Below are 20,747 nucleotides of genomic sequence, written 5' to 3'. Positions count from 1 at the left end.
TCAATTCAGTATATTTACATGGAAGAGCTTCGAAGAAAACAAGTGTTCTGAAATACCCTCATGGGATAGTTCAGCTGGAAGTGGTAAGTAGCAGGGAAGGATCTCATGGCTATCTAGATGTGTGGTGGCCGCAGAAAAAGCATCTGGTTTTCAAGCAGAGGTTTGATCAAACGTTCCTCATCCAGGCAAAAATACCATTGCACAACTCCCTGAGCAAAATGGCAACTGCCAAAGTGTTCTGCATGCAAGGAACAGCATTGTCCAAGTCTGGTTCCTGAGAAATCAGGCACAAGCTCTTTGCTTTCCATAAATGTGGAAAATGTGCCATGCAAAACTTGATAATACATTTCAGATGCACCCAGAAAAAAATCCCATTTTCTTTCTTTTAACTAACAGAATGGAATTGCTCCAGATTTACAATGAAGCAACCTAAAAGCACAGTTGGAGCCACTGTTTTTAAGAAGACCTTGTTATGCCATAACTTTTCACAGTTCAGTTGCTAAATTACACATTATAAAAATAAGTGCAATTGAGAGACTGTGTTAATCTCAGAAGTTTAAACATTGCTCTGTAATGACTGCTTTATAGTGGCCCATAGTAAAGTGCTTTATGGGGCGTGCAGGAGATTTGTCTGCACGTGTCCGTTAAACACTCCTGGGAATTTTGTCACACAGAGAGAGACGAGGCCTGACATAAAACTAAACACGGGCAGAACACTGCCTCATTCACCCAGCACCAGGAATGCCACCCAGTAAGAAAACACTTTACAACACCTAAGAGAGATAAGAACCACCAGCCATCGGAGCAATAAGATGTTGCTTTTGGAAATGCAGGATTTCCTAACCTGAAAATCGGTGCAGATTCTGGAAGCACAACAAAAACACAACTGTCCCCTAGCAAGGAAATGAGAGCTTAATCATTGATTATAAAGAAATAATAAAGAAGCATGGGTGGTTTGTAGAGTAGTTTCCTAAAGACAAGAGTAGAGCCAAATTAAGTTCTTGCACATAAAAATTCCCTGGAATTTAGGGTGAGTTCATCCGTGACTCCTTGCTCAGGCAGTCTGCACCCAGCCGCCTTTTCTCTCTGGCCAAACAGGATCCATCCAGGTTGACTCAGACCCCAGGTGAAAAGACTTTCCAATAAATTAAATGTGATGGTAACAAAGTTGCAGACACGGTACCAGAGTTGTGTTTTGGCTTTATTTTTTAATAATCATGCTTCAGAATAGCACCACAGCCAAGCGAGATGAGCCAGTCAGGGGTTCTCAGGGGACAAAACTTGATGCCATACAAGACAAATATAAGCACACCCAGCAAGGCACTACATGAAGATCTTTGTGCGAAAGCATCACCTCCCTCAGCCCTAAAACACTCACGAGCAGTGAACTGAATTCTCAATCCTTCAGTGTTACCATTATTAGAGTATAATTCACCCACTTGTCTGCAAACTGCCTTCTTCTCCCACCAACTGCTCTGCCTCACAACAATACCTCATTTCTGGCTCAGAAGACCAACAAAAAGCTCTGCCCTGAGCTTTGGCAGTGTCCCCATGATCACTTGGCAGGAGGCAGCATGACAATGATTTGACAGGCATCTTCCCAAGGAGACTCTACACATCAGTCACACTGCTGACACACTCCACACCCAGAGGAGGTCATCCACACCAGGGGAGATTTCTAGGTGCAGGCAGCTGCTCTTGATTGACCATCCTAAAGCAGCAGGTTTTCCTGTTTCACTAACAGCAGAACCAGGAAGTACCTATTTGCTGTGATGATCCTGGTGACACTGCCATGCTGGTATGAGCCAAGTCTGCTTTAGTAAAGCAAAGCAGCAGGTAATGAGTAGAGAGGACTGAAGTCCTATTCCTAGTCCAAGGACAAATCTATTAAAAGGAAATAGTACTACAAAAACAATTGTAAGTTATCTTTTTATGATGTGCAAAGAGTCTTTCCAACAAAATAGAAATAATTTCTCTTCTGATTTTGTTTTTTTAAAGAAAATTGAACAACCATAATATTTTCAGAGGATGAGCTGTTGTTGGGTACCACCAAAAATGGCCAACATTTACTGTGCAGAATAACACAAATTATCTTGATCTGACTACTCTGACTGAATGAATTAACACTGACACTCATCAACTGTTGTTTAAAGGATGGTCAAGATTAATAGCTAAATGAAGGAAGAAACACAAATCTGCTCCTTTTCCTACATGAGAAAAGCAGGAATTTGCAAATCTTCATGAAACAATCTTCAATCTCCTGAATGACAGTCCCAAGCTCTGACCAGTGACTCATTTCTGAAGCTGGGCATGCTGGAATGCTCTGCAGACAATGGGAAACTGCCTTCGACTGAGGCTTCTGCCATCTTTAAAGTATGTCCAAGGTTCCTGGCAGTTTAACTGTTCCTGAAGATAATAACTCCCGTGTGAGACAGGAAGGCTGAACAATCACATACTTCAAGACTAGCTCAGTCTGTACAGTTCCAAGAACAACTTCCAGTGCAGGTGATAGCAAGCATATGATAAGCAAAGTTCCAGGAGGAACTCTGTTGAAAAAATAGAATTATGGGAAACAGATTGAACTGCTCATTTTATGGACATAGCTCTATTCCACCACTTAGGCAGTAAACTAAAATGGACTCCTTCAAAGTTAAAAATGCCCAATAAAACTCAATAGGCAAGGTAATCATTTTGACTTGACAGAGGGAGAGGACAGATTACTTGTCCTTGCTGACATTGACATCTTTCAGTTAATCTGGCTTTTTTCCCCAAAGCTACATTTTCTGTGCTATGGAATCATAATCCTGGCCAAGCCTGTACCACTCTGGGCTAAATAAAAACCTAAAGACCATAAGAAATGTAGCAGCACATGCCCCAACAGCCTCTCCCATGGTGTCACAGCTCCCCCACGGGACCAGGCTGCTGGGCCATTTCACATTCCCAGGACTGATCCTCTGCCCACATCCTATTTATTAATGCAGGTTCCTCAGGGTCTCAGCTGTGAGATCTGCTCGATCAGTACTTGTCCTAGGTGTAGGGATACAGTGAGTCAGGACGGCACCCGTGGGATAAAGGCAACTTCTCTCTTTCCACCTTTACCTTAGGAAAATGGAAGCAAACACCAGTCAGCAATTGAAGGTGTTAGCTCCAACATCAGAGGATAATTCCATGACAGATGAACACCTGAACGACTGAGAGTCTATATTATGTGGGTGATAAAGGTGACATTTGCAACATCAGCTGGCTTTGTCCTTTCTCCTGCCCCCCGGATAAGGATCCACCTACTCTCATCCAACAGAATGCAGCTCTGGCACAAAAGCAAAACCTAGAACTCCAGCAGTAACATAAAGGATGTATTTATTGTCAAGCAGTAGGACATCAAAATAAGCAAGCAAATATCATACTAACAAACAAAATGCAGGCGAATGCCTTGTGAATTCACCGGATTTTAGTTTCTGAATTTTCAGAGTTTTTCAGGTGTTTTCAGAAAACAGAAATTCTTATTTGGCTGACAGGAAAACACAAAGCACAACCGTCCATCAGACACATATGGGGACAATAATTATAGGCAAAATAAACTGGTTGTAAACAGATCTGTTTACTGTATTTCTAACCACCTCATGCTTTTACTCTTCAATATTTGAGGGTTTGGGCTTTCTTTTTTTCCTTATCTTAGAAGTCCCAAGATTTTTAGGTCTTGGTACTGTAGGGACCAGTTTCTAAATGTTTATTATCTGGGCTGGCAATAGTCGTTTGTTCCACTGAGAGGATAAAAAATTCACTTAAACAAAGTTTGATGTTACGGACAAATTACTTCTGTTTCTCATAATTACTCAAATTGAGGAAGCAAGTTTTTTCATGAAACAAATTATGAAATTGCTTATTTAGTATTAGTCAAGCATACTCATATTTCAGAGTTATGAAAACTACAGTCTTCTTCATTCTAGCCAGTCAAACCAAAAGATACAAAGCTTGAAGTTAACAGCATAAGTCCAGCTCTTTGAAGAAAATTAAAAAGCCCCACATCCCAAAAAACAGTTTAGTTACTTCATAAAAGGCAATAGCATGGCATTAACCTGTTGCCTGTCAAGAGCACTCTCTTGAAATTCTTCAACAGAACACATGGAAGTTTGAGGAAAACAACAGAGATTTAGGAGCAGGAGAACACAGAAAACACTCTTAAGGTAAGCTGTTCCAATTAAGCACCTTTCCTGCTGTTGTGGTTTGACACTGGTCCAGTGCCAGGCACCCATGAGAGTGGCTCGCTCACCCTCCCCTGCCACAGCTGGGCAGAGGAGGGAAAAAGAAAAAAATTAACAAGCGCTTCATGAGTGAGATAAGGACCGGGAGAAACACTTCAGGAGCGAAACAGGCTCAACTTAAGTTGCGAAGTGAATTTATTACTAACAGAATCAGAGGAGGATAATGAGAAGTAAAATAAGCCCTTAGAACACCTTCCCCCGCCCCCCAGCCCCTCCCTCCTTCCCACCGACAGCGCAGGGAGACAGGGCATGAGGATTTGGTCAGTCCATCACCGAGATTTCCCTCCGCTGCTCCGGGAGAGGAATCTTCCCCTGTGAGGCCGTGGGGTCCCTCTCACGGGAGACAGTTCTCCCTGAACTTCCCTGGCGTGGGTCCACCCTCACAAGCAGCAGCCACACCGCCCCTGCTGCAGCCTGAGCCCCTCCCACGGGCACACAGCCCTCCCAAAACTGCTGTGCCGTGGCTCTCTCTTTCCACAGGGTCCAGTGCTCCAAGGACAGGCTGCTCCAGCCTGGAAGCAGGGCCCTCTCTCTCCACCGGGACTCCCACTGGATCACAGCCTCCTCCAGGCATCCACCTGCTCCGGCACGGGCACCTCCCCCACGGGCTGTGGGTGGACCTCTGCATCCCCCGTGGATCCCCACAGGCTGCAGGGGGACAGCTGCTTCACCATGGTCATCACCACAACCTGCAGAGGAACCTCGGCTCTGGTGCCTGGAGCACCTCCTGCCCCTCCTTCTTCACTGATGTTGGTTGTCACCATGTCATTTTCCCTCACATGTTCTCACCTTCTCCTCTTCTCTGACTAGAATCCCAAAATCTTTTGACTTTGTTTTGATTTTCTTCTTAAATATTTCATCACAGAGGCATTACCAACCTCTCTCATTGGCCCAGTTTTGGCCAGCAGCATGTCCATTTTCAGTGCCATCAGCCATTGGCTCTGCCAGACATGGTGGGAAGCTTCCAGCAGCTTCCTCACAAGAGCCATCTTTGTGGTCCCCTGCTACCCAAAACCAGGCCGTGCCAAACCAATACACTTGCAAAAAAATGTTGGAAGACAACCTCAGTCCTTGACTAAAATATATATTCCTGTTATTTTTAGTCACTGAGCCTTTTGCCACCAAGATGGGAAAGGTGCATTCAATGTACCTTCAAATAAGTCCTTCAAATTACATTCTGACAAAATAATCAGACTTAAGTGAATCAACTTCAAGAGCAACCTTAGCTGGGTGATGTAATCAGCAATTAAAATTCCGAAGTTGCTAATATGCCTCCAGTATTTGTTTTCTACATTATATCCAAGTACCTCCCTTCATAACTGAATTTATGCTAAAAAATTGCTGAAACACGACCCTTGACTTCACAAAGGACAGGCCAGGTGGATGTCCTTTGGGAATCCACACTGCTGTAAATGATTTTGTTCTCTCACACAGACAAACCAAGAAAAATGGGGAAAATAGCAGTAAGTCACACCCACTAAGAACATTGTCTTTTTCTAATCACCCAATGCCATAAATTTACTGTGTAATTCTCATTCATTTTGTCAGTAGAGAAAGTACTAGAACCAATACATCCTGTGTATTAAGTGTAAGGTTATTTATCCCATGAAGACACAAGCAGTTATGACAAACGCATTTACTTTAGATAGTATTGGTTATACAGTCAAAGGACACACTGAAAATGACAATATACATCTGTAACTTGGAATGCTTGAGATGGTTTGTTTGGTTTCCACCAAGCTCTCACCCCCGATGCTCTTCCTGAGAGATGTGATATTGTAGTTTAGGTTTATTAGGATTGTGTTCAATCAGCCAGTCAGCAAGCCAAATCTGTGAACAAAAAACCCAAAACCCAAATGTTTTCAGCTTTCTGTTGTTTTCTATTAAGTGTATAGAAGCATATTAAAAGCATTATTTGAAACCTCTGGTACAGATACTCTCCTACTGTGCTGCAAAATTAAGACCTTTCAGAAAAAAATGGACATGCAGATGACCTGTTTTTTTAAAAATATTCTTTTAAATCTTCAGTTTATATTGCTTTTGAATAATTCACACTGACCTTTAAAAGACAACTTGTCCTGGCAATGTTTATCTTTGTGAAAGTATAAGACCATTTGAGCCATACTTCAAATAATTCAGCCATCTCTGTTTTGGAATGCGGCTGCACAGTATTCCTGAAACTGCTTAATGAAATATTACTGCTGACAACACTTACAGATATTTCATCTAGTAATCATTCATTCAGAGTGCCAGCCTTCTGCACTGAAATCACCTTACAGTACCTAAAACTTAAAACCAAAATATGGTTGCTTTTTAAAATTCATCTTGCAAGTTTTCCAGCACGTTGTACTTAAACGAGAATGCAGGAGGCAGGAATGCCTTGAGTCCTAATTCCATCTGCCAGTCTGAGCCTGGCCTTAGGCAAAAACCTTTTGCCTTGATTTCTCCACTTGTAAAGCAAAGTTTTTAACACATCCTTATTTACTTCACAAGGCTGTTGACGATTAGTTTCTGGAATGCTGAGTACAACAAACTTCATACCACACTGTGAAAAAATGACAGAACAGCAGACAGGGAAGGTAAGCAACACCCTCCTTTTACTACCACATACAAAAAGGGTGGTTTGCAAAGGGAGAGCCAAGCAGAGCACTAGGACAGGTAAAGTCAGCAACAGCAGGACAGTACTAAGAACCTAAGACAAAAATGGAAAACAAACAAACAAAATATGCCAAAACACAAAGCCCCTTAGAAAAAACTGCTTTAGGAAAAAGAAATCCTCAAATCATTTGAGCTCAAATAAATTCATCTTGTATTACCTAAGGAACTGGCTCAGACAGCCTCTGTGCTGACAGCAAGTATTTCTGAGTGTACAGACACTTTCTGATGCCATTTCCAAAAGCAAAGAAAAGAAGAAAAGAAAAAGATACTGGAAAAAACAAAACATTCCAACAGTCTCACTGTAAGCCACCTAGCAGATAACAAACAAAAAGCAACAGGCAATATCTATTTCTGAAGCAGTATGAAATCAACATTATTTTCCTTCTGTTACAAGGTCACAGACATTATGGACAACAAAGAAGGTAGCAATAGACTGTTTTTAGCAAAGCAAACAGACTGTTTTTAGCAAAGCTACTGGCACTGCTTAATACAGCTTTCTTACAAGCAAGGAAGGAAGGCATTGTCTCCATGAAGTTACTATCAGATACCTCATAACTGATTAGAAAATTGTGCTAAGAATGCAGATTAACCGGAAGCCAAAACAATGAGCAAAAGAGATGGGACTTGTAACAAAAAAAAAATTCAGTATTTAATATAGTAAAGAGGTGACTGAAGAGAAAGAAAATGGGAATATTCTTCAAATATGCAATAGGTTGCTGCAAAAAAAAAAGGAGATATTACATTGTCTCCAATGTCTTCTGGGGATAGTAAAAGGGAAAAAAAAAAGGTAATGGGCTTAAAATTGGAGCCAGGAGATTTAGGCTATCTTTTAGTGAAAGCTTTTAACAAGTATAATTAAGTACTGAAACAGATTGCCTGGGGAGACTGTAGATTCGCCATCATTTGGAGTGCTACACCACAGGCCAGACACACATTTGTTAGGAACAGATACAATTGGTTTGGCCTTTGGGCACAGGAATGGACTTCATCTCTGTTTTCTAGATTTCTATGGTAACAGTGCCAGACACAGATAAAGTAGAGGTTATAAAGCCGGAACAATCAAAGTACCTTAAATGTGGCCTCATGTATATCACATAGTTTATAGGAACACCCCAAGTGAGTTTTAAGGCTTTTTTTTCTGAAAAGCATACTTTAGAAAAATGCAATGATTATAAAGCTGATAATGATGTAAAATCCACCACAACTGCCAGCAAGTTGTCACATGAATTAATTATCTGCATGCTTAAAGAAGTACTAGTGCGAATGACTGGAGCTTTAAGAACACAAAGACATATTTACCATGTTTTTCCACACATAAGAAAATTGATTTTGTTTAGGGACTTAAAACACAACCTTGTTTTATCTCTAACAAACAAATCAACTTCTTGAAACCAAATGTTACTTGAGTAGCTCATTAGCTGACAGCTAAAACAGCACAGCCCTTCACCAACAGAGTAGCTCTACAAACAGGGACTTTACTAACACCAAGTAACTGCATCTCAAAGCTGACAGCAGTGCTGGGACACTGCACATACCATGGGGTCTGCTGGCTTCTCTTTGCACAGGGCAGTGAGCCCAGCCAGCAGCGTGGGCTTCACATACAGGTTCAGGTAATCCCGAGCTCTTTGTCCAGTGGGAACAGGCTCCAAGATTGCTGCAAGGAGGAATCAGAGGTGTTAGAAAACAGCCTCTAGAGTGATTAAACCCAGCATTCTTTCAAAGGTTGTTTATATGTGAGCTGCTCTTTTCCTTAATAAGTTAATAATACATCATGGGTTTTATAGCTTCTCCCACAACAAACTGCAAAGAAACTCCCTAAACTTCTTCACAATGTCCCTGAGGTAATTTTACTAACTATAGTCTATTATGAAAAGGGAGAAAATCAGATCATCTGGGGAAAACCTTTATCCTTGAAGATGCATTTGGGGCAGAAGAGAAACAATATATCCCATGTTTAGCACTTTCTTCTTGCAGTGTGAAGCTGGATTCTGAAACCCTAAAAACCTCACCTTTAGTCTTACTTTGTTTGTCAGGGTGAGGAGAATAGACATGGTTTACACAATGGGTAAGGTTTTTATGGAACTGAAAGATCTTTTACTAAACTCACTGATACAGCTGACAAAAAGCATCAGTAGACACGTTCTTCTAGCAGTTTCACTTGCACCTTTCTGTCAAAGAGCAAATCCTGTTACATTACAAACCAGAGATCCTCTTGCAGCCTTTCCAGGTTCTAAGGCCCTTTTCTCTGGCACTTAACTTTGGAATTGCACTATCATGTGAGCATCCAGCTGCTTTTGAATAGGAATTACTCAGCCTGAATCCAAGTAGAAAGTCAGTCTTCTCAAGCCAACAGGAGTCTCCAGGGCTGACAGTGCCAGAAACACTCGCTGGAGTGTAACAGCTTCCTAATTTCTTCTCATTTTACCCAGCTTTGACTGCTCCAGTTCCCAGAGCAGAGTTTGAAAAGTGGAAGCAATCTTTGCAACTACCCTGGCTCTTCAGATAGATTTTTGGTAAGCCTTTCATAGCAGAAAATGTCAGCTTGTAGATCAAGAGACCCACAAGCCTATAAAGCAAACAAACCCAACCTCTACTAAATCAATTTTATCTGGAGTCAGGGCAGAGACAAGTAATACCAGGGAAGGACAGGGAAGAACTCCATCCTCCCCAAGACTGGCAATGAACCAACTGCACCATTTTACCTTCTGGAAATATGAATCGAATTTCTCTCTCTGCTGAGGAGATGCTGAGACTGCCGTGGAGCCCATTCCTCAGCTCATCAGTTCCATAGAGTGCTCTTAAGCTAAAAACAAGGGAAATAACTGCTTGGAGGGCAACTGCAAATCCTTTCCAAGCTTCTGCAGCCTGAGAGCGCAGAAGAGCAATAGATATGGACTAATTAACAAGACATTGGCTTGATTTTGTTCTAAACATAAGAAGTAGCTACCTAAAACTTAATTTCGTGCACTCAGCATTCCCCATAAAATAGGTGAACTTTGCATACTATAAAACAACGGTGAAAAAAAAAAGAAGGAATTCTGGTCTCAATCAAGAGAATGAGAAAATCCTGCTGACTTGCCCAAGGCCAGTCAGTGAGTTACCTGTGAGGGTGAGTTCTCCTAGCTCTTAGGCTGTTGGATGGTCCAAGCAATTCCTTCCAGTATGAGACTGCACAATTTCTAGCAAGAACCATAGCAACTATAGGACCAGAACTCATATAGGCTGTTAAATTAGGAAAAAACACTTTTCCAAATTGTTCTCCGTAGAAGTTGCTACACTGCTCTGGGCTTAACTGGAGCTTCCGTTTCTATAAAGTGTAAAAGACAAAAAAAGAATTAAAATAACTTGCTACATTGAAACAGCTTAGAGCATTAAAAGACAGAATATAGTCCTCTCCTGCAGTCCTATCTTCAAGTGAAGAACACAGAGTAACTTCTGAAACTAATCTGATTCTCCCAGATACGATCTTCTTTGAGATACAGAGTAACCAAGAGCAAAAGTTTTCCAAGTTAATTATGAAAACAGCCCAATGGAGTAAGATGTGATTTTAGCCTACGCAAATGACAGCATTTTCTAACTGCTGGATGACAGAGCACTGTACAGAAAAAGTGAAGAGCATTACAAGGGCAGGATTTTATTACTCAGCTGCTACAGCATAATGTTCTACTTTTAAACAAGTTTCTCTCCAGCCCACATTGTTAATTATGCAATTGTTCTATTTTTCTTTCAGTGCTTTGTGACTCTTCCAATAGCTGCCTAGCCTGCAAGTGGCCAGGATCAGGACAACTTTGGGAGGTTATCAGAAACCATAGGGCAGTCAAGAAAAAAATTTTAAAGTGCATTCTTCGAGCTCAAACTTATACAACGCAAGAGTTCCAGATCCTCAGAGTCCTTTTGGTGTCAAAAGTCACTGCAGACATCAGAAGACTCTACTAAGATATTGCAATTAAATAAATAAATAAATAAATAAACTATTTTGTCTCATCTTCTGATACATATTGAATCAATAGAAACATGGAATGGTTTGGGTTGAAAGGTGTCTTAAAAATCATCTTGTTTCAAACCCCCTACTACCATGGGCTGGGACACCTTCCACTAGACCAGGTTGCTCAAACCCCAAACCGGGCCTTGAACACTTCCAGGGAGGGGGTGGCCACAGCTTCTCTACGCAACCTGTGCCAGGGCCTCACTATCCTCATGGTGAAGAATTTATTCCAAATATCCCATCTAACCCTGCCCTCTGGGAGTAGAAAGCCATTCCCCCTCATCCTGTCACTCCAAGCCCTTGTCCAAAGTCCCTCTCCAGCTCTCTTGGAGCCCCGTTAGGCACTGGAAGGCTCTCTCAGGTCTCCCTGGTGCCTGTTCTTCTACAGGATGAACAACCCCAGCTCTCCCATCCTGTCTCCAGAGCAGAGGGGCTCCAGCCCGTGAAGCATCTTCGTAACCTCTTCTGGAGTAGCTCCAAGAGACCCATAAACAAATAAATGCAAATAATAAATACAAATAAATAAAACAACGAGAAAGGTAAGGGAGGAAATGACAAGAACCAAACGAAATGAAACAAGACAATGTGGGGAGGAGGGGGAGGGGGAGGGGCCCCCACCGCCCACAGTCGCGAGGGCGCAGCGCCCCCCAGCGGCCGCCCGGCCGGTCTTATTTAAATATTTATACGGTCATTTCAATATTCATAAGGCCTATTTACTGGAAAAACAGCGGAAACAAAACATTAGTCAGACTGCAACCGGCCAGCTACCGAATTCAATTAATTCTCTAATATCCACTTGCACAAAATCTTGTGAGATCTGAATGATGCACTCTCCAAAGAGTTGCCTTGGACAGTTCACACATCTGCTCCATACGTTTGCTAAATCTGAGTTTATTAACAAAATCTGTGTTCTCCTGTGGTCAGCAAAATAGCTGGCCTGCTCTGTTCCATCCCATGCACCAAAAAGCATCTCCTTACAGAATCTGGCAGCAAAGTTTGATGATATGAAAAACATGAATTGACTTTTGGACACACAAGCTTTTAGTTACTGGCTTGATTGCTGGAAGTTAAATATTCTCCTGACTTATAAACTACAGTTCTTTTCTCTGGAGCACAGCCTGTTACCTGAATGATGTGGAATCCTAATCGGAGAATGAGATCCTCTATTTCTTCTTCTTTATCGATGACATCTGGTTTGATGATAGCCAGAGTTCTTTCCACATAAATCTGAGGTTCAGGCATTAAGATCTCCATCCTGGCTTCTAAATTAGAATTCACTTGCCTCTTTTGTACTGCAATGACACCAGTGCATGACATTTGCAGTTTGTCTACTGCACAGTCACCTGTGGTGACACGCACCATGCAGTCCAGGAACAGAAAGGGTCACACTCACCTCACAAAATCCATGTGAGATGTTCTCTGCACTTGTTAGCACTCTGTAGTTCACATTCCCATTTTCAGTGCAGTGGAACTGTGTGGAAAATAAGGCCAAAATTTAATGTTATTCACTAACAATGATTTATGGACAATATATGAGGAAAGAGGGGCATTATCACACACCTTGATGTGGCTCCCTGTTCTCCCACACCCTCCATCCACCACGAGTTCCTTCAAACCCCAGATCTGTATCCTCACATATGACAACTGTGGTGTGGGACTAATGACTTGGAGCTGGTCCACCTGTAAGCCTCAGGGTATTTCTCAATGGTTATTTAATTCCTGTATTTATGGGCTCCAGACAAAGGGCCAATTTTCTCACTGAGCAGATGCACTGGCAAGCTGAGAGCACAGAACCGTGTTGTGAGTGGTGGAACCAGTGAGGGGGCTTCCTACAGACCTGCGACCACTTGCGATCTTCTTTTCATCACAGAATGGTTTGAGTTGGGAAGGATCCTAAAGACCATCCAGTTCCAACCCCCTGACATGGGCAGGGACACCTTCCACTATCCCAGGTTACTCCAAGCCCTGTCCAACCCGGCCTTGAACACTTCCAGGGATGGGGCAGCCACAGCTTCTCTGGGCAACCTGTGCCAGGGCCTCACCACCCTCACAGCCAAGAACTGCTGCCCAATATCCTATCTAACCCTGCCCTCCGTCAGTGGGAAGCCATTCCCCCTTTTCCTACCTCTCTTTGTCCTTGTCCAAAATCCCTCTCTAGCTCTTTTGGAGCTCCTTTAGGCACTGGGAGGGGGTCTAAGGTCTCCAAGGAACCTTCTCCAGGCTGAATACCCCCAGCTCTCTCAACCTTTTAGAGAGACTTGCGAGAGCAGGATGCTGCGGGGGATCCTGCCAGAGCCTCAGAGAACTCTACACAACGGCACCTGCAGCCCTTCCCTCGCCCACTGCCCGCCGAGTCCCCACGCTCCCAGCCCTGGCTCTCTCCATCCATCCTGGATCAGACAAAGACACGCAGACCCTGCCTGGCTGCAAAGACCTGCTTCCTGCTGCAAAGTCCGCTCGTAATCGCCCCGCTCCACCTGCCTTGGGGCCCGGCCGGGCTTTGCTATCCCGGCCTCCGGGACTCCGCCGGACTCGCCGCTGTTGCCGGGCGATGGCGGGGCCCGTCCCGGGCACAAGATGGCGCCCGCGGGCCTCGGCGGGGCGGGACGAAGATGGCGGCCGGGAGCAGTAAGGTGATGGCGGCGGAGGCGGAGCGCGCTTCACGGCCCGGGACCGCCGCGGGCTCCGCGCACAGGACGGGGGGCCGTGGCTGCCCCGAGATGGGCTTCGCGTGTGGTGCGGGAGTAACGGGGGAGTGGCGTGATCTCCGGGGCTCATCTCAAAAACCTCATTCCTCACTGACAATAAAAGCTTTATGTCGGTTTCACCTCACGCTCAGAACTGCTGAGGGAGCCGTGCGCTCAGAGCAAACGCTCATGAAGCGACGTAACGCGATTTATTGGCGGGGAAAAAAATAAAGGAAAACACAGCAGCCCTTCCCAGGTCATTTATGAGTGTTTGCAGGGAGGTTTCCTTTGGACGCGCCTGAGCGGCAGCAGCGAGGGGGGAGCTCTCGGCACACCCCGGGCACTGACGCGAACCACAGCTCTCTAACGGTGGTTCCGAGCACTGCGTGGGAATTGCAGCGTCTACCCGGTGCCACTTCACTTTTATGACACAAAGATGTTACGGGTTGGAAACCTTCACCGTTTTGTAGATTAAACCATGATGAGCTGGGCTTTAAGCAGAGCTGGGGAGCCGCATTCTCTGGGAATTTTCCCCAGATTTTACCCCCGTGGTGCAAGTTCGTTTGCTCCCTCCACATCCCCTACTTCCCCGGGTCTCTGGGGGCACTCAGCGGGGAGGAATTACAGGACAGGCATGGTCCATCCAACATGCTCCATAGTGGCTGGGAAGCCGAGGCGCGGGGTGCCTCGGTGTCACCTCCCGTCCTTGTTTACCGGCGCTCCCGGGATGGACCCGGGCCAGCTGGCTCCGCGCTATCGGGGTGTGGGCTGGTGAACGGCCCCGATAACTCCTGAGCCGGCTCCGCCGCCCTGCTCCTCTCCCTGCTTCTCATTCCCTCTTGTCACCGTGTTCTCAAAAACTGTGGGATCCGAGGTGCTGGAACACCTGGGGCCCGCGGCTGAGTTCAGCCAAAACTGGACATAGCACTCAAACCCTTGAGGGTGACACTTGACAAAGGGACAGAGAGAATACATGGGTGTGCAGGCTTTAAATTTTAATGATTTCAGACTGAAAGTAGATGTAAAGGAGAAAAGACAAAAAAACCCCAACGATTTGAAGCTAGAGGTACTGACACTGTGTGCCATGGTTAGCTGAGGAGATAGGAAATTTACAGCAAAAGCTGGAGTTAGCGTAAGAAAAATCCATTTTGCCTTGATCTTTTTAATGAGTAATGTGAATAATATAAATATAGAAACAAGAAATAAAAATATGCAGTTATTTCCTTGCAGCCAGCTTGAAATATATTTAAAAATGAAAGTCTGATGTTGTTATTTATATACCTTAAAAAATAAAGGTTCCAAGTGCATAAGACAAATTCAGATACAGGCTTCCTTCACCAACACAGGCACATGGCATTTGTTTCTTTAACAGAAATACCTTACCCAGTATTTCATTTGAAGACATTGTAAACACTGCAACTTCACTGAGATAACGGATAAACATGTTTTATTTTTTAAGAAATGCTGATAGAAAGAATGCACCGGTTTTTTAGTCTAGTTCAGTGTTAATTCAGCAAGTAATTTCTTTTCAAAGTCAGTGAGCACAAGTCTGACAGCCCTTGCTTAAATTTAGCAGTTCAAAGGCTTCCTCTGCCTGCATGAACACTTCAGAATTATTATTACATAAGAAATGTTGAATTTAATATCTGTGTATAAAACACTGTTAACGTGGATCTCTTGCAGTTTCTTTATTGTGTGCATTTTTCAGCTACCCAGGCCATAAACCCCAAAGCACTTTTCCGCGCACCCTGAGAGGCTGCAGTTTGACCAGAGCAGAGCCCTGTGCACCTCCCTGCCCACCACGGGCCCTCGGGCTGTGTCACAATTTCTGCTGCCCGCTGTTTCCAGAAGCATTTCTGGAGGGCGGAGACGCTCTAATTTTAGTACTGGGAGAATCCTCGGCTCTCCAATGAGCGAGCGGCTGCATCTGGAGCCGCAGCCAATTACCCGGGTTTCCTCCTGCTGCACTTCTCACGATGGTTTAATAATGCAGAAGCACAAATTTAAAGTGGCCCCACATGTTAAGAGAAAATAACAGTATGTGCTTCCTAACAAAGCCGTTCTACAGCAGTACAATCTCAAAAATTCCATAAACCTGACCTTAGAACAATGTGTTAATACCATTATATTATGTCTATGATCTTCATAGTGCTTGACATAATATTTCTGATAACTAAAAGGCTGGTCTGAAGCATCTTCCCTAACTTCTGTAGGCCAGGGATGTGCTTTTAGGAAAAGAAACAAAAAAAAAAAAAAAGGAAAATTATAATTACAGTGCAATGAACCACTGTGGTTCTGAACACTTCTCAGGGCATAGCCTGGCTGCTGTATCTTATCTGTTAAGCGGTTTAACAAGCCTTAGTTGTCTCACTTATTTTTAGCTGGCATGGAATATAACAACACTAAAAGATTGTGGCTGCAGGTGTATTTACATCCTAGCAACATCAGATAAGTAACATTTTAAGGAAAAATATTGTTTCAGAACTTTGTCCTCTGATAGTGCAAGAAGGTGCAAAAACTAATGTCTTGTAAACTGTTACAAAGGAAGGAAAGAAAAGAATGATGAAAATAAGTGAAGAAAAGCTAAAGAAATAATACTAACTAGTAAAATTGATTAAAAATGAAGCTTGCACATCTTTTAGCTTTGTTTGTATTTTGATGTTAAGTAGAGAAAAATGTGTTTGCTTCAGTAGCAATGTTCTAACTACACATTTACCACACATACAACTTTCATCCACCATGGGCTCTCTTCTCTTTATTTCCTTTCATGATGAACTGTCATACCTACCCACAGCACCAGCTTACCTTCACTGCTTGCTCCATCCATGCTTGCTCTTGCAGTGCAAAGTGTCTCTGACGGAAATCCTGTGATCAAGGCAACTTCCTCTGCCACACGCCTACTCTCTCCCCCATTTCTGCCTTCTCACAACTAAACAATTCTCCTCCTGCAGCTCATCTGTACGCTTGTAATCCCAGCAAGCTTTTCATTGCTGCTGCTTAACCCTTGTCAAGCCTTCCTGTCTGTTTTCCTCTACTTGTTATCTCACCATTTTCTTTAAAGATAAAAGTGATAAAATATTCTCTTCATGATTCCTCTGTCTACAAGTCTCCAAGTGGCAATAACAAAAAGCTTATCAACGTGTCTTCTGTAACTCCATCACTTGCCCTGAGAACTTCACCCCATTTAATTTCTTGATCTGCCCAACACTCACTCCTTCATTTGTTCACAGCTTTAGTCGTTCAGTCTGCTCTGATTCCTAGCACCTACAGAGATATGCTTGTCTCTTTTACCATAAAAAAAAAAAAAAAGAAAGAAAGAAAAAAAAAAAAGTCTTTGGTACAAGTGCCTCTTTTGCCACCTCACAGGTTCTTCCAGCCACGTCTCTTGCCAGGTTCTACACTAAATCCCCTTCAGACTTGGTTTGGCTTCCTCTCATCATCTGAAAGCTTCTCAATCCACCTTAAACCAATCTCTTGTTTGACCTTCAGTCATATTTAGCATATCTAACTCATGTCGTAGCTTAGTTTTTGCAGTTATTCTCACTTTTTGCTTTTCCAGTCACTGTTTCAGCTTGGCTTGTCAGTCCCTTCCCTTGTGTTTCTTTTCTTTTTCTGCAGGCGCAGTGGTGAGCCCCATCCTTGACTCTCCTCCCTTCCCTCCAAGCTCACAGGCTCAACATCCCAATGAACCTTTTGTTTCACTCTGTAAAGACATCTGCTTCCTGCCAGCCCTACAACTGAATTCCAATACTGCCCTTTCAAATAAACACCTTCCTGCTTTATCCTACCTTGTTGCTCAGGATGAGCTCCTGTTGAACATCTGTACAGGTTGGGGCTGACAACTTGTTTCCTATAAAGCTTCTCCTCATCTATATACAGACATTCTATATAAATACTGCATATAGATATCAGGCTTTCACCTGAACTTTAGAGCAGAAACACCTGAACGTGTTTGCTGCTTCATTGTTCTACACAAGGTTTAACATAATACTGGCTTGGATTATCCCTGAGGCCACCAAGCTCAGAGATAAGTAGTCACTGTGATCCTACCACAATGAAGAAATGAATGTATGAATAAACCAATAAAAATCTTTTGTCTAACAAATTAAAAGAGGCAATTGGTTAAATAAGGCTTTTTTTGAAGATATCTTGTCAATGCCTACTTAAAGACATCTTCTATTCATCTTAATTCCTGTAGCATAAGGAATCCTTTTTGCCATACTTATTTTAAGCCGTTACATTCAGCCCCATCATTAAAATATATGGGATTAATTGCATAGCTGTTATTATTATTATTAATAAAACATATTTATTTATGCTGTGCATAAAGACTAACTCAGACAGAACCTTCCAATAGCATGGTGTTTGTTATAGAGTAGGCAGTCTGTCATCTGAGATGCTTACAATCAACTTAGACAAGACAGGCATAGGATGTGGGAAACAGATAAATTACACCAAGTTTCAAAGCAATGAATATGTCGTTTCTCTCTCCTTTTTTTTTTTTTAGAAGAGAAGCTAGAAAAATCAACACAAGGGAAATAATGAGGAAATGGAGAGGATGACCAAGAAAAAGAAAGAGGTAACGAAGACAGGTATGGCACAAAACTGGTATGAACAGACAACAAGGGCAGGGCTTGGCATAAACTGCAAGTTTGATAGAACAGCAGAATTAGACCCAAGATCAGAAAGCCCATATGCAAGTAAAATTCAATGGAATTTCAGTCAACACCATGAATAAACATAGCAATTACAGGATTAAAAAAATGGCAAACAATGATAGATTTTTTTTCTCAGCAGTAAATGTGTGATATAGGAAGAATTACCACCCTAGAAGGTATGTGTGTACTTTCCTTTGATTAACCACAGGCTTTGAGTGGGGAGTGAAAAGCAAGACCAAAACCCAAGTCACAGCCCAGAGGAATTCTTTAAAATTACCTGTGGCATGATGGGGCCTGGTGAGACAAAAAATAACCACAACGACCCATATTCTCAAATTTCTCAGTCCTTGATGTCTAGATGTGTAAAGAATGACTTCGTTAGTTGGGCCAGCCACAGTTCTCAAACCAGGCTGCTTAGCCAGTCTACAACCACATTGTTATCCTGCTCTTGGATATGGGACACAAAAGCTTTAATCAAACAGCTATTAACATGGGGCAACAGGGAATCACAGAGAGCCCTGCCAGTTGGGGCCTGCTGTTCGGAATTGCCAGGATCAGAGACTGAGAGGGACCTGACCAGGAGAAATGGGCAGCTGGAAACGAGCACGGCTCTAAAGAAAGCACTGTTCAGCAAGAACAGGAAAACACCTGACAAAGTGCCAGTGGTAGGGAAGGATGAGACAGGTTCAGCAAAGCAATAAGAGAACTGGAGAAATAAAAAAAGAAGAGAAAGTAAAGGGAAATGTATGTAGAAATCCTAATGAGATGACAATCATTCATGTTCTTAGCAAGGCTTGATGAAATACAAAGCAGATGTTATTGGCAGTGAATCTTTCAAGAAAATGAAGTTATAAATATCTGATCCAAGGCACTCAGGTTATGTCCATCACCTGAGCCTGACAGACCCATGTAAACTGCTGCAAATTTCAGCTTACTCTTAGGTGCTGGTCCGCAAACTTGTAACTTCAGCACAGACGTATTTCTGCAGTCACCTGCCACAGCTGCATACACAAAAACCTGCAAAAAGAAGGTGGACAGGGAACCAGGGCAGTGGCACCCACCACTTCAGCCGTGCAACCTGCAAGCCTCAGTGTGGCCTTAGCTCCCTGTGACTTAAACAAATGTGTGGTATTTTCCAATTAGGCAGGCTATCAGCACAGTGTAACAGAATGCACTTAGCTGACAGACGGTGGCTTTGATGGTTGTAATCACAAACCACACCTTTTTGGTACAGACCTGAGAGGTTTAAAATCTAAGCCAAAGCTGCCTGAAAAATCACAAGAAGCCCCCTTGTTGGATGTGGGGTAAGCTCCTCTGACATGGTATAAATTATGATATCTTCTAAAAAATTCTTTGCTTCTAACATTCTATTTAAAGTTCAGTACAAGAAAACAATATAAAAATATATTCTCATAAAGATGAGCATCTCTATCAGCCAACATCTACAACCTGTCCTGAGGCCATTACAACTTGTGTAGTGTAACAAGTGTACTGGCTAGGTGCTCTTTCTACTGTCTTTACTGCCCTGACTTCATAGAACATTTTTTTACAAAGTTCAGCCTAAAGTTTTGGTTGAGAGTTTGTGTATAGAGTACCCTACCCTGTCAACAACATATGTTGAGACAGGCATCTCTAAAGATGAATTCTGACCTACTGTATTTAGGATAAAAACTGTTCTAAAAGCAGCTCACTGAAGGACAGCTCATGATCCAGACAAGATCCCAGACCAGATCACTTAACAAAATTATCACCACAATCTCTATTCACAAGTAGCTGTGGGCACTCCTGAGTTTTAACAGCAGATGAAAGTTGAGCCACAAGCCATATTGGGCAGAGGGTGGAGCAATAACGCGTGCACTCATTAATGCAGTAAGTTAGGTAATAATTGTTACTTTTTGCCCACAAGCAAAGGGCTTAACTGTTACGGTCTTTTTAAAGGTGTGTAAGCTTTACGTGTATATCTAGAAGCCAAAATCTGCCCCTTTGGTATGGACAAATAGGACATTAGGAGCTGTATACCGTACAACGAAGTATGGTTACAAGGAGCAGTTGTCCTCTGGACTTCTCACCCACAACTTTGCCAACAAGGTTGACATATCCTTGGGCAAAAGGAATTAAGGCCCGGGCACGTGCTCAGCGCTTCAGCTCCCCGAGTTATGTAATATCCAAATCTAAGTTTAAAAACAACAAACTCTGGCCCCCCTCGGTTGCAAAACCAGCAGAGCTGGAAACATTAAGCAAACCTCTCGTCCTGGAGTAACTGAGTCAGTGCCCATAACACACCTCGAGCTAAAACAGGGTGGCACTCTTAAGTAAATACAGCGCTCCAGCCGCAGCCGGACGTTCCCGTGCCGAACCCGTGAGCTCTGGTCCGCCGTGGCCGAACCAGGGACCGTGCTGGGAGCGCAGCCGCAGCCGCAGCCGCAGCCGCAGCCACAGTCCCGATCCCGATCCCGATCCCGATCCCGATCCCGATCCCGATCCCGATCCCGATCCC

General features: G+C 43.3%; 1 protein-coding gene across 6 annotated transcripts in view; it reads right to left on the bottom strand.

The window, feature by feature from the left end:
- NME5 (NME/NM23 family member 5) overlaps positions 1-20,594 on the bottom strand; it is a 34,742-nt gene extending 14,148 nt beyond the window's left edge. The window contains exons 1-7 of one of the 6 annotated variants that reach the window (XM_048319753.1): positions 16,398-17,838; positions 12,299-12,376; positions 12,031-12,197; positions 10,022-10,227; positions 9,623-9,723; positions 8,456-8,574; positions 5,845-6,092 (exon numbers count right to left, since the gene is read on the bottom strand). In XM_048319753.1, coding sequence (XP_048175710.1) covers positions 6,006-6,092; positions 8,456-8,574; positions 9,623-9,723; positions 10,022-10,227; positions 12,031-12,159 — 642 coding nt within the window. In that variant the 5' untranslated portion in view covers positions 12,160-12,197; positions 12,299-12,376; positions 16,398-17,838 and the 3' untranslated portion in view covers positions 5,845-6,005. Of the gene's footprint in view, positions 1-5,844; positions 6,093-7,945; positions 8,071-8,455; positions 8,575-9,622; positions 9,724-10,021; positions 10,228-12,030; positions 12,198-12,298; positions 12,377-12,465; positions 12,685-13,030; positions 13,317-13,339; positions 13,433-16,397 lie in introns of those variants that run through there. The other 5 variants (XM_048319754.1, XR_007206947.1, XR_007206949.1 and 2 more) reach the window with 5 other exon arrangements.
- Positions 20,595-20,747: the final 153 nt, after the last annotated feature.

The sequence above is a fragment of the Corvus hawaiiensis genome, chromosome 15 (assembly GCF_020740725.1).
Source record: "Corvus hawaiiensis isolate bCorHaw1 chromosome 15, bCorHaw1.pri.cur, whole genome shotgun sequence".
Taxonomy (NCBI): Eukaryota; Metazoa; Chordata; class Aves; order Passeriformes; family Corvidae; genus Corvus; species Corvus hawaiiensis.
The sequence above is the reverse complement of the archived record's forward strand: the minus strand, read 5'-3'. Positions and strand labels throughout refer to the sequence as shown.